General features: G+C 37.5%; 1 protein-coding gene across 1 annotated transcript in view; it reads left to right on the top strand.

Moving 5' to 3' along the window:
• Positions 1-13452, top strand: part of LOC139150562 (protein unc-79 homolog) — a 47016-nt gene that overhangs the window by 14490 nt on the left and 19074 nt on the right. The window contains exons 17-27 of the mRNA XM_070722999.1: positions 2844-3518; positions 4656-4804; positions 5123-5280; positions 5628-5809; positions 8209-8404; positions 9721-9939; positions 10033-10226; positions 10692-10751; positions 11212-11337; positions 11756-11938; positions 12397-12565. Coding sequence (XP_070579100.1) covers positions 2844-3518; positions 4656-4804; positions 5123-5280; positions 5628-5809; positions 8209-8404; positions 9721-9939; positions 10033-10226; positions 10692-10751; positions 11212-11337; positions 11756-11938; positions 12397-12565 — 2311 coding nt within the window. The remainder of the gene's footprint in view (positions 1-2843; positions 3519-4655; positions 4805-5122; positions 5281-5627; positions 5810-8208; positions 8405-9720; positions 9940-10032; positions 10227-10691; positions 10752-11211; positions 11338-11755; positions 11939-12396; positions 12566-13452) is intronic.

Here is a 13452-nt window from a genome sequence, read left to right as displayed (position 1 = left end):
ATGAGCTCTGTAATGAGAGTGTTACTTTTGTTTTCACAGCCTTACGTACAGGTATTTCGAACATGTATTGTTCGGGAGAAACCGTTTCAACCGTCCGATTTCTTTTGGCTTTGACATAGGCCTAAACGTAAATATACGTCAGAATCGGGCGCTATTTATTGCTTTTGGTCATACTAAATTCTGAAGAGAAACTTTCGATCGTCGGATTTCATTTGATTTTCATCAATACGATATTCGGAAGATAAAGTGTTTTGACTGTCGGATTTCATTCTCGTTAATGTATCTCAGTATCAGGCCTTATTTTATTGCTTTCGGTCGTACTAAATTCAGCCTGAGAAGAGAAACTGTTTCGATAACTTCAGATTGTCATGTTCGGACATTGCAATTTCTTTTTTGGTGCTTAATGTTACAATCGACGTCTGCAAAAAAGTCTACCATCGTGGCGTATAATAAGTCAGAGTGTCGCGTCGTCTCCAGTCTTGACCCGACTCGTCCGAAAGTCAAAGCCTAAAAGTATTCCTCCCCACTGCACTGAACCCGCTCTCACGACCAAAAAAATAATCATACGAAGTTCACACCCGCTCCTACTTCCGAGTTTCGAATATACACAGAAAATGTGTCTAAGCGTTCATTTGTCGTAAAATCCTTTCACATAAACAAAAATCTTTCATCCATGGAATACAACATAGTCCTAGGCGTATTCATAAAAAATTAGGTCAAAAGGCATGTGTGACTTACGTCACTCGTAATATGGAAAGTACGAGGCCGTACTTCTGCTCGTACAATGTCAGTTTCGAGACAATTACATACCTCCTTGACAGGACAGTCAATTCTCCAAATACGCTGTTCACTGATGATATGAACGATCTTCACCGTCCTGCAGGCCTATTAAACGAAAAGCATATCAACAGACTCACAACAAGAAAGGAAAAATATGAGACTGGGATTTACATGTAACCCTTATACTGGTATACCGGTATCTTTTACAGTCCAAACAAAATGTAAAGTCTTCCACAAAACTTGAACTGTCTTACTCTTTGGAGTGGCATGGTCAAATATTAAATAAAATTTAGAATTATATGATACAGTGTATATGGTAATAATATTTAAATAATAAAATGTACCCCCCTCCTGGGCCATAATGGACAAATTTTTTAGCAAACTTTGCACTAAATAATGTATGAGGCAAAGCTAAGTACATTATTGAGTGCAAAGTTTGCTTGAGTCCATTATGGGCCAGGAGGGGGTACATTATTGCTATTATTTTATAGTTTTGGCAATGCCAGTGAATTGTAGATGTAGAAAACATCTGGGCCACAATGCTGGATAATTTGATACATTATCAGTAATAATCTTGAGGATGACGTCACAAAATTCACTGGTATTGACAAAGCTGTAATTAGTTCCAGAGACCAGCTCTGGAACTGTTAGTTTTTGCTCACTTTCCTTCTTTCTTTCTTTCTTTCTTTCTTTCCTTCTTTCTTTCTTTCTTTCTTTCTTTCTTTCTTTCTCTATTTCCGGTATTACTACCATAGAACATGCTATACACAAATTTTACCTTAGTTACCCAGAATGCATTGCGTCACGCTTATGACGTCATCGCTCAGCTCGGACGGGTTTTACGGGCATTTCTTGTTTGTTTATTTATTTATTTTTCATTTTGGATTGCTCAACTATCATATTGCGTTCAGCTATTAATAATTCTAGCTTTCTTTCGCTTTGTTTTTTGTTGCTTTTTGATTTTATTTTTCTCTAAATACTCGCCGTACGTGGCGCTATACTGTTTCGCCCGAATGCTCATGGTTGAATGAGATTAAAAATGGCGGCGGCATACGATCGCCTCGCTCGCATAGAGAGAGAAAATTAGGCTTTCCATCAGTTTACAAGCGCAGCTGGGCACATCGTGTACCTAGGCGAGGTGGGTGTGCTCGAAAACGAAGATCAATGCAAAATTTTGATTCAAAATCGGCTGTTTTGGCGGAGAAACTGCCCGCCGTATTTCTGAGGAGCCACCAGCGGTTTTTCCTATATCAGTCTGCGGGCTGTGGTGGGAGGCCGTTTAACGCCGGTAACACACAGCCCTGCCATGCAGAGCTAGGCATTCATAGTGAACTGTCTGTCACCGCACCGGCATGCGTTGGCTGCACGTAAAAGCAACTCAACTTTCCAAGATCAAACGGTCAGTATCTTGTGAAAACAGCGACATAGCAATGAAAATTGTTTTAGTCTGTGCTTTTAATCGAATGAAAATGCATGTGGCCTCGGTTTTCAATTTCAACGGCCTAGGTCCGATGTTTCCTCTCGGCTACACGCCTCTTTACGGCAACAACTCAGCGCTACCCGTCAAGCGATTGATTTTTGCGTAGATCAGCGGAGCGAAAATAATTGCTCTGGCTCGCGAGAATGTCGTCTTCCGTGCGTTGTCGCCCCAGTATGTATCTGTTGCGTTTTTACCGTACATGTAGGCATTTGTAATCTGTGTACTGTAATTCCCCGGACTGCCTTGCTTTTAGTTGTATTTAATACAACTGTGTTTACTGCTATTAAACTATAGGTTACGTGCATGAATATTAAAATCCAAAGCACTCTTTCATTCTGCAGCTATCTTTGTCACACATTCTCTTGTTTCTTCCGCTGCTCTGGTCTCTGGAACTTCGCTTTTGCTTGCAAATGCTTTCTAGTTTTATAATGATATTGCTATACATTGACACATAGGATATACTGTCATATACCGGTATATGTTTGTCTGTGATGAGGACTTTGTTAAGAAAAACAGACATCATTGTTGTTTGAATGAAAACAGAACATTCCAGAATGACTACATCCATGTCTTCATTTCACAGAGTGAACTTCAGGAAATTCCATTTCACCAAGGCATGGAGGAAACGCTCTCCAAGGACATCATCTCCCTTCTTCGTCAAATGGTGGCAGTAGACTGGAATGAAGACCACCGCTGCAGCCAAGATGACCATGTCAGTTGTACACTGTGTGAGATGTCTGCACTGTGGTATCAGTTGGCTCTGGATCTCATCACATACATCGCACCTCGTGAGGAAATCAAGATTTCAGAGATGATGGAAATCAATGAGAAGAAATTGGAACACAGCATCTCAGAAGCTTTGAAGCCAAAAAAGAAAGCTACCAAAGAGAAAAATAATCCACGTCATACAATAAGACCGGAAAAGAAACATATATCTAAAGTTGTACCATCGGTGGATGACTTGCTGAACATAGAAAGTGACATCGGTACAGAACCGGTAGCACCCAGTTTCATCTCAGCTTCACCTTCCCTCAGCTCCAAAAATGTATCGTCAAATGACAGCATTACAACTACAGTGAATCAACATCACCACGAGCAGCAGTTGAAAACAGGAACGACAGAAAGCACAGAGGATACAGATACGGCACTTGATGAGTCAAATGACTCAGATGACTCCTGGACTACTACACATGGTATATTTAAATTTCAAATCAGTGAATTCCCCAAAGCAATGCAGCTTTTGTATACATTTCTGAAGGTAAGGTCAATTGTCATCAGCAACTTTCATTTTCTTTGTATAATTTTCCCAGCAACGTATGGCCTTTTAAATAAATAGTTATACTACAACTGAAACCATCATACATACATGTTGAATGCTTGAATTTGTTTATTAGTTTGATGTGCATGATTTCAGTTTTTGAACATCAAAGACACTTATGAAATGACATGATACTTTTCCTTTCTTTTCTTTTTCCCTTGTAGTTGTTATTTGCATGACCTATCCTCCAACACCAGCACCTCCTGCATGTACCCAGTTATGTATCCATTGAAAGAGATCTTGTGACAAGTTGTGCAAAGGTCAGCATGTGTAGAATGTCGTCACTTGTGAATATACTGTACAGGTATATGAACACCATTGAATGGTCAGAGTCTGTCATCTGTAGGTGTTTTTAGTCAGTTGTTGTTTCAAATTTCCTTTACTGCAGCTTGTTTCCTAAATACACACGCATGTTGTGCAACGAACCAGATTGTTTGACATGTAATGTTCTCCCTGACTATAAATGACCCTTGCTTGACATGCAATGATGGAATGCAGTCCTTTATCAAAAATTGATCTCTAATTCAAGTCATTACGCAGTATCAAAGACTTGTAGGAATTACATTTTTAAGTACATGATATATTATATCAGTCTGTAATGCACACTGATGTATTCTTCTGTGTGGACAAGATTTCATGACATCAATGATACAATGGTACATACCTGTGCTAAAATGTGCCCCTCAACACGCATGATTGATACCACACCATGAGGGCTTTCCATAATCCTGAAAATTGCAGGTTTGATCAAATTTAATGATTAAAAGACACTGAGATTATTTCACAAGCAGCATAAACTTTCCCAATTGTGTTTTTAAAATTGCATGATTGGACCTTTTGGCATGCACTTCACCCATCCAAAGTTGTCACTTTTCATCATCGGCTTGACTTCCACTCTCATAGCTGAGTGGGAATACAATTTGTCACCGTTCTTCATAATGCTCTTTCCAGGCTCTGAATTTTCAGGTCATGAATAATAATTAAATATTTCCATATCGTAAGGTATATAAAAGTAGTTGCCATCAATACTACTGCCAACTTTTATCTTCGCTTTCAACTACTTTTTCCGTAATACAGGAATTACCAAAGTATGATGATGCAGATATTCTGCTGCACATCGTAAGCTGCATTAAAGTTCTCTGTCTGAATGCTGAGTGTCTTCACAGAGCGTCACGTGATCATATTGGTTTCCTGATATGGCTCCAGGAGAACCTCCTCATTCCAAAGTAAATATTGAACTCATTTTCTGACTTTGTGTTGTTTTCCTCAGACTTACCGGTAAATCCTTGAGATTTTGTAGCATTTTTCAAAACTGAATGTGTAATTTTGTGAAAAAGATACCGTACTGTAATGACATTGAATTTACTGAGAGACTAATACTTCTTTTAAGAAAAAACCTATCAATCTTGATCATAAAATTTAATTTGACCACCCCTCCTAAGACATATTTGTGTATTGGTGTATTCCTGAAGTGAATGTAGTTGTCCAATGATTCCATTTGATAAAATTTTTAAAAAATTTTTTCAATATTTTGTCTTTTTCAGTTTCTTGAAGTTACTACATGCTGACATATCCCATGTTGCTCAGATACTGGTTCCATTGATACTGCATTGCATGGCTCTACCGGCAGCCATTGATGTCTTCTGGGAACTGGTTGACAAAGAATTCAACAGTGATAACTGGCAGACCAGATTTAATGCTGGTAAAGTATCAAAATTCTCCCTAAAGAGAGTGAAATTATGAAGTGGTCACACAGAGTGAACAATTACTTTGCAGCATTTCATATATTCTTGGTTCACTGACATGCTATGATCTGTGTGTCTTTTCTGTTTGCCACCATTCAGATCAACTTTATTGCTTTTGTAATAGAAAGAGTATCAATAATAGATATTGTAGTCGTTAGTCTACTTTCAAACCCAGTGATCAATTAGTCTGTGTATTACAGTATTCTAGACTGCTGCATTCATGAATTTACATTGTTGTACAGCACGTATGTTTGACTTGCCTTATAAGCAACATTTTGAAGTGTTCATGATTTCTTATTTCAAGTTGAGCAAGTGACGGTCCTGTCCAGATTTGTGGAGAAGAAGATGTTTGCCAACAATGCCCTGATCATGTCATCATTGGCCCATGCATTCTGCTATCTGATCAGTTCAGTAGATGATGTTTGTCCGTCAGTTTCTGCTAAAGGTGTACTCATGTTGGAAAGCATCCGTCGAAAATCTTTGAAAGTAAGTCACTCCATTGCTGCCTTACATCTGATCACATGGGACAATCCCTCTATTACAATATTACCAAGTATGGTTCATTAGAAAGTAACAGGCAAAATGCTATTTCACAGATTGACACAGGTAGTGTTGATTATCTGGCTGAACTTCTGTCAAATTTTTTATACATAGTTGGTTCTACAACATTCCAAGCAGTCACATGGCCAGTAACAGTTAATATGTACTTTCCCATATTTATGGCTTATTTGTGACAGAGGGCTTTAGATCATAGAGTCTGTAGCTAACTAGGTATAAAAAGTCTTCCATGAAAATGTTGGCAGTCTTTTTTTTTTTTTTTTTTTTTTTTTTTTTTTTTTTTATATTTAAGGAATTTTATTGGGTATTTTCCTTATAATGTTACAATTCTTTATGCTAGTGTACTAGTTTTTCTCTGTAAATACATCAATTATCGCACAAATAATAATATAGGAGACCACTTTTCCAAGTGCACTGTCATCTTGTTATTCTTTTTTGCAATGAAGTTCTCTATCTGATATATCCGTCGTATGAAAGACACCAATCCTGCAAAACTTGGCTTAACACCGTTCATTTTACAGTAATAGGTGTGTTTTCTCACAAGTAAACTAATAAAGTTAACTAACAGAGATTCTTTTGGATCTGAAATAACCAAGCAGAGTTTGCTTGGTGGTGAGCTCAACTCTAGAGCGTCTCCCCAATAAAGTAATAGATTCCTCCAAAGGGACACTGAAAATGAGCATGCATAAAATAAATGTTCATAGCTTTCACTTCGTTCATGCAGAATGTACACATAGGGGTTGGAAATTTATTGGGATTTAGTTTGTGAAGTTTTCATTGGTATAAAGAATATTATGTAGTAATTTAAATTGGAATTCCCTCATTTTGCTGTCGATGGTCATCTTCAGCATTAATTTATACATTTTTTTCCAATCCAGAGTACCTGAATTCAAAACTTCATACAGTTTTGCTTGACTCGCCGATGTGGTAAAGATCCTGCTTGTCAATTCACTCTTATAATGTGTCTTGAGAGGCCCTCTAATAGATTTGGTGTATCGTTTATCAGAATGTGAATATCGTCTACTTCATTTTCTTTTTGTTTAATATCGCCAGGAATGGCGGAGATTAGACCGATCCACTTAAGTTTGTGTAACAAGGAGAAATGTGCCCCTTCAATTATTGGCCATGGTTTTGCTTTGTCCATATCGAAGAGATCAGAGATTCTCAAAATTCCTTTCGAGGCAAATTCTTTGAAATAGACTGATTTACCCCTAAGAGTATATTTTTGTTGTTCCACACAATCTGATTTTTTTCTTCATTTTGCGTAGCAGTTTCCTCGGACCAAGCATCAAGACATTCTGTGACAAAATCTGTAAACCGCACCGGTAGCCTAGTGTGTTAAAGTTACATTTAAATAAGAGATTTCCTCCCAAGTCTTCCAATTTCTTTTCTATGAAAAGCTTCCATGGGTGTGAAATCTCTGGGTTGATAAAACGTTGTATCCATATGATTATTTGTTGTTTTTTCATTAAATTTAGATTTGGCATGTTTAAGCCACCTTGGCCCACGGACCCTATCATTGTTTTTCTTGCTATCTTATCTTTTCCATTCCATAGAAAGTCATACATTATTTTGTGCACTTCATGAATGGTGTTTTTCTCAACAGCAGTGGAATTTAGGATATATGTAAACTGTGAAATTCCGAACGTTTTTATCAGTTGAACTTTGCCAAATAATGAGAGCTTTCTGCTCTTCCATGAGTTGAGAATAGTTCTCAAAGTATCCACTGCTTTGCTTACGTTTTTCTGTTTAACATCTTTATTGTATGAGAAATAAATTCCTACTATCTTGATAGGCTCCGCGGGCCAATTGACCCCAAACATCTTGTCTTTCCTGTCCCTCCACTTTCCCAGCCATACCCCTTGCGTTTTTTCCATGTTGATTTTCAGGCCTGAGCATTCATGAAATTTGTTTAACAAATTGAATAGCACCCCGGCAGACTCAGTATCAGACACGAAGCAAGTCATGTCATCTGCAAAAGCAGCATCCTTAATTTCTTCCCCATTATGGTGATGCCAGTGATGTCTTTGTTTGACCGTATTGAAACCAGGAGAGTTTCCAGAACGAGAATAAAAAGCATAGGAGACAGTGGATCTCCCTGCCTTACCCCCCTTCCTAATTTGAAATAGCCTGTGCTGAATCCTCCGTTCATTACACAGCTTTCACTGTTAGTGTACAACACACTTATCCACTGTCGGAAGTTTTGGCCAAAGTTAAACTTCTGCAAAATGTTGGCAGTCTTTTTTGTTTGGATTCTTGTGACATAAACTCCACCTCAAGTCAGCACTGATAAATAAGTTGACAGTGGTCCTGTCTTTCTTCCACAGGCCATGGTTTCATGTCTCGAATTCCAATGGGACTCTGTCATCGATGATCGTCCAATGATTCTGCATCACATTAGCCTCCTTCACCACTTTGTTCCTGATATCCATGCATTATCCTGGGAATTCTTCATGAACAGACTAGATACAGTCTCCTTGGAGGCACAAGTAGATCTGGAACAAACAAGGATTTCCATTTCCAGTAGGTAAGTAAAATATCCTTGTTTTCCGGTCAGTAAGTGAAATCTGATGCCTTTCCAGTGGGTAAGTAAAGTCTGCTGTCAGTGATGACATTGAAATGCTTGATGATTGACACAACTGTAGGGCTACAATCTTAGATGTCTGCATATCATTGTGTATACTGCTGGAAATACTGTAGAATACATATTCAGACTTTGTGTTGTGTCTTGAATTTCTCTGTAATTAGCATGCCTATTGACATTTCATTTAAAGCTGCATGTGAAGAAATGAAATGCACAGACCTGCTTCCAATCTGTATCTCCTATAATTTAGGAGTTTTTGAGTTTTAATATGCAACATAAACATGATGCTACAGTAAAGATATATTGCAGGGCTCGAAATTAGCGGTAGTCCCGCGTCCACAGACTACCAACTTTTCCCTGGGGCTACCAAAGTCCATGAAATGGTAGCCCACACGGACTACCAAAGCCTGGGACATGAAATACTTGGCGTGCGATGTTCGTCACTTTGGGACGAGCTAAATGCAGTCAACATGCAGTTTCATTTGTTTGAAGCAATTATCCTTTCATCTGTGAAGAGTTTTTTCTGGTGACTATTACAATTTTCACTGCTAAGTTGTTGTTTTCACAAGATGCAGAGCGTTTGATACTAGAATGTTGAGTTGCTTTTCCGTGTGTTGTCTTTGCATGCCAGTTCACACTGTGCTGTTGATCGGCAGCATACAAGACGTACTTGTGTCAAGTTTTGGGTTTTGATGCTGAAATTTCACAAAACTGTAACTTCTGTATCAAGACATTGTGTGATCAGTTTGATTTGAAATAGTAATATAAAACTGTCAGTTAAGCTTGGCTGAGTTTCGCTGTCTTTTATCTATGGTTGTCGATCAGTACATGTATTACGTTCTGTATAGAGAGACTCGGGTGTAACAAGGCCAGTCCATAAAGATCATGAGAATATTTTTTTTTCTGTTTTTCTTTACTCAACTTACAATTTCTTTGGATGTGTAAGCCGATTTTGAAAGTGATAGAAAGTGTTAAAATGTACATAAATTAGCATAAATTAAGCGTTCGTGACACATAACATGGGGTTTCTCGAGTTGAAGCCCCTAGTTTTACTGCTATTTTGTGTTGCTGAACCGGGGCTTATACTCGGACGAGTACAGTATCCCTAAACTAAACTATGCATGGACTACCAGCCATTGTCACTGGGCTACCAACTTCAGAAAATGGTAGCCCAAGTGGACTACCAGGGTAAAAAGTTAATTTCGAGCCCTGCATATGTCATGAATGAAAATACCATTTTTTTCTGATCATACAGATATGAGTCGATCTAATGCTGGACTGATGGATCGTAGTGAAGCATTCATGAGAAAGTTGAACCGGGCTCGTTTTGCTCGCTCCCGATCAGAGAGCATACGATCACTGAGCTCCACCACAACAAACCGACTTCAGGGAAGTCCGAACCAGAAGGATTACAAACGAACAGTTTCCATGCCATCCAGTGTGATGGGAAATAAACGGATCCATCGGCAGTCAGGTAATTATTACCCCCAGCATTTATTACACCAGTTGTACTTGTTGACATGACCTGCATCAAGTCTGCAATTCAACTTTGACCTTTTATTGACAGGTGAAAAGTCTACATACAGCCGTCAAGTTTCAGCACCTGCCATGCACGTGTCATGCCTGGCTGATATGATGTTTGTGGATGGCAGCTTAAAGACAATGGATGAAGATCATTGGTATCCTGAGGTTCCCATGGAGATTGACCTTTCATCTTTAGACAAAGAGACCGTGCATCAACTGCTCTTTCTGATGATGAAGGTAGTTTTCAAACCAGATAAGTGTTGTTTATTAACAAAAGTTGTCTGTTCAAACTGGGACTTTGTGAACAAAACACGTTTGTATTGAAAATGTTGTCTATATTCCTCCAGTGAAGAAAAGCCATCTATGAAAACAATATATGAATAAGTATCTGCTCATCACAAAACAAACGTGACATACCAAAAGCAGGTGTAATTGTGTACACACCATCAGAAACTAACATTCTTACATTCAACTTTATTTTCTCAGAAAGTAAAACAAGTATGTACAGCTAAAGTAGATTGTCATGAAAGTTTACAAGTTGAAACCTGTACATGTTTTGTAGGATGTTTCAAAAGACACTGTACTTTAAGGAAGTGATTAGGAAATAACTACAATATCATGTCTCTGATGTACTCGCATTATATGATATTCTTCAGATTGGAGGGCTTCATAAACTTTGTAATTCTATGATTTTTATTCCAGTTTATGACCAAGACAGATATTGAAGACAGCCAGGATGAGAGATTTGCCGGCAAAGCAATGGTGAGTTGAGGGGAAAGCTTCCCTTTTAATAGGAACAGCAATTGAATGAGATTCACATATCATATAACTGTAGCACATGTATTGTAATGAATGAAGGATGGTGACATGTAAAGTTGTGTGCACAGCTTTCCAGATTCAAGATCAAAACGTTACTTGAAATATATGAACAAAGATGGAAACCTGATTGCAAACATTAGAAACAGATCAAAAATTTCACTTCCTCCTTTATCATTCACTGATTCATCAATTTGGACTAAATTTATCCTCACTTGTAACTGCACCATCTCTTTGGCGGCTGCATGAAAGTGCTACCAGAGAATCCTAATGTTGGATGTTGAATCTGTTTCACTGTTATATAAAAGATTCTTCATAAAAAATTTCATGCAGGCACACATCTCAGAAGTGTACCTATATGTAGAAAATCAATAATATTCCTGCATTGTGTTTCTTTCCAATATAGACAACTGTTCTAAGACATTTGATGGTGTTGCTAGGATACAACCAGTATGAAAAGGCATTCACTTTATCACCGCATCAACTACGACAATCAGCTGCCTTCTATGCGGTCATCACAGGCCTCCCAAAAGTAGGTATAGCTTCACAACAAATACAAATATGAGTTACATTTTGTAATCATTCTTCTTTCTCTCAGCAGACTCTTTTGTCTTTATTTTTTGGTTTCAACTCTGTAGTGTCTGAATGAGATCAAACAGTGACAACAGTTTGGTATCATGAAGTTTTCATCACATCTTAATGATGATGATACAAAATAATACTTTTGGTTTTCTCTTGACTGAATTCCAAGGATGACGTGTATCAGTGAAATTATATTTGCACACATGTAAGAACGATTAGATTAAATCATCAATTCTGCAAAGTAAAACACGCTAAAATGGCATCCAATGGCTTCTACTGTATAACTTAAATGTATTGTGTCATAGTGGCATTGAATTGATCATTGTTGCTGACTGTTTAAAAATTTTCATTTTGATGATACCTATCAGGTACTAGACAATAACATAAAACTTGGAACTCAGCTGATGGTGCTTACATTAGATCTGTTGAAATACTGCCCATCACCACAGAAATCACCACATGACTTTCAGCCAGTCGATTACAGTTTATGGTATCTAGAACCACACACCAGACAGTCTTGGTTATTGACATTGTTGGTAATTCTTTACAAGGTAAGAAAACAAACTGTTGCTGAACTCTGGTAAACTTTTCAACCCACACTACTGCCTGAATGTTCTACAAATCAACAGAGAATTAAGACCTTGATTGTTTTTTCTGTGTGAAAAAAATTTCCACTCCATTGTGCTCTATGTAAAGAAAAAAATACTGTGACTTATAATCCTTGGTAAGTATTCAGTTGAAACATTTTACTTTATTGACAAAGTTTTCTTAGTTTTCTTTGTTTCACAGCTTTACAGTCATGTTTTGTTTCCTTAGAAACCCAATTCTACATCCCTGAGCTTGTCATTATGGATACTAGTCCCAGTAGAGATTTTTTTTCGCCAGTGATAGTACAAATTAATTTTGTCACATTGAACCAACTGCCCATCTGTATGAAGTCTGCTAATAACTTTCACATTCTACAAAAGAGTACTTAACAAGTATTGTTTGCAATGATTTCCACATACAGTATCGATTTGACGTGTCTACAGTCAGCAAACAAGTACGTGACTTGGTTCGAATCACTGTAAACACCATTGATGCACAAGTCCATCGATGTAAACCAAAGAAACCAGAACCTCCACAGGCTGAAGATATCTGGGGTGCAACTAGTCCAGCATTACCATCTCAAAAAACAGGTAACATTGAAAGTTTGCCATTTTAATTTAAGGTAACAACATACGCCTCAAATTGAAAGGCTTTTGCTCAAACTTTCTGTACGAAAATTTTAAACCATTTCTTTTTGAAATCATAAATAAAAATCAGGGGTCGTTCATGCAAAAATTGGTAATAGAGAAACAAAATGCCTAATATTTACTGGTACTTGAAATTCAAAATGGCTGCATCCCTGTGTTAACGCTATAGAGAAAAACAAAATTTTAATTACTTCATGAGCTTTAAAATGAGCTGTCACAAGTTGTAGATTAAAAAAGCAGTGTAAAACTTTTAGAGTTTAAAGATTTGTCCCTGGGGCACATTCTACCTGAAAAGTAAAACTGTCATTTATCATTTGCAATGTTCAATTTTGTAAGATAATCAAGGTCTACAAGATGTCTGTAGGTTTCTTATTTCACTTTCTCTGATTATGACACAGACTTAATATGGTGCAAAATGTTACTATGCAATGAAAAAAATGAGAGATTCATTTTCTCTTGTGATTTGTTTGATTTGGAATGAAAATCAAGGGCGGTCTTTGCTTTGTGTATTTTTTTTGTGTTACTCATCTGTATTGAACCAATGGTTACAATGTATCTTTATTCTTTGGTTAAAGTACATGAAATCCAATGTTCTCTTTAAAGCAGTATCTCTTAATCAATAATGAACTTTCAACAAAATGACAGATAAATGTTAATCTTTACGCTCTAGAAGTCATTTGAAAATCTTTCCCATATTTGCATGCTTTATCCTCACGTTTCTTCTCTCCAATCGATCAGGCATCATCCTTAGACTACTCTTCGACCTCTGAATTTCAGACTGTCCCAGGACAATTTGGAATCGTTATGACTCTCTTGGAATCTCACTGTGT

The sequence above is a fragment of the Ptychodera flava genome, chromosome 14 (assembly GCF_041260155.1).
Source record: "Ptychodera flava strain L36383 chromosome 14, AS_Pfla_20210202, whole genome shotgun sequence".
In the NCBI taxonomy this organism is placed as follows: domain Eukaryota; kingdom Metazoa; phylum Hemichordata; class Enteropneusta; family Ptychoderidae; genus Ptychodera; species Ptychodera flava.
Note: the sequence above shows the minus strand (reverse complement) of the source record. Positions and strands in the feature narration are given on the sequence as shown.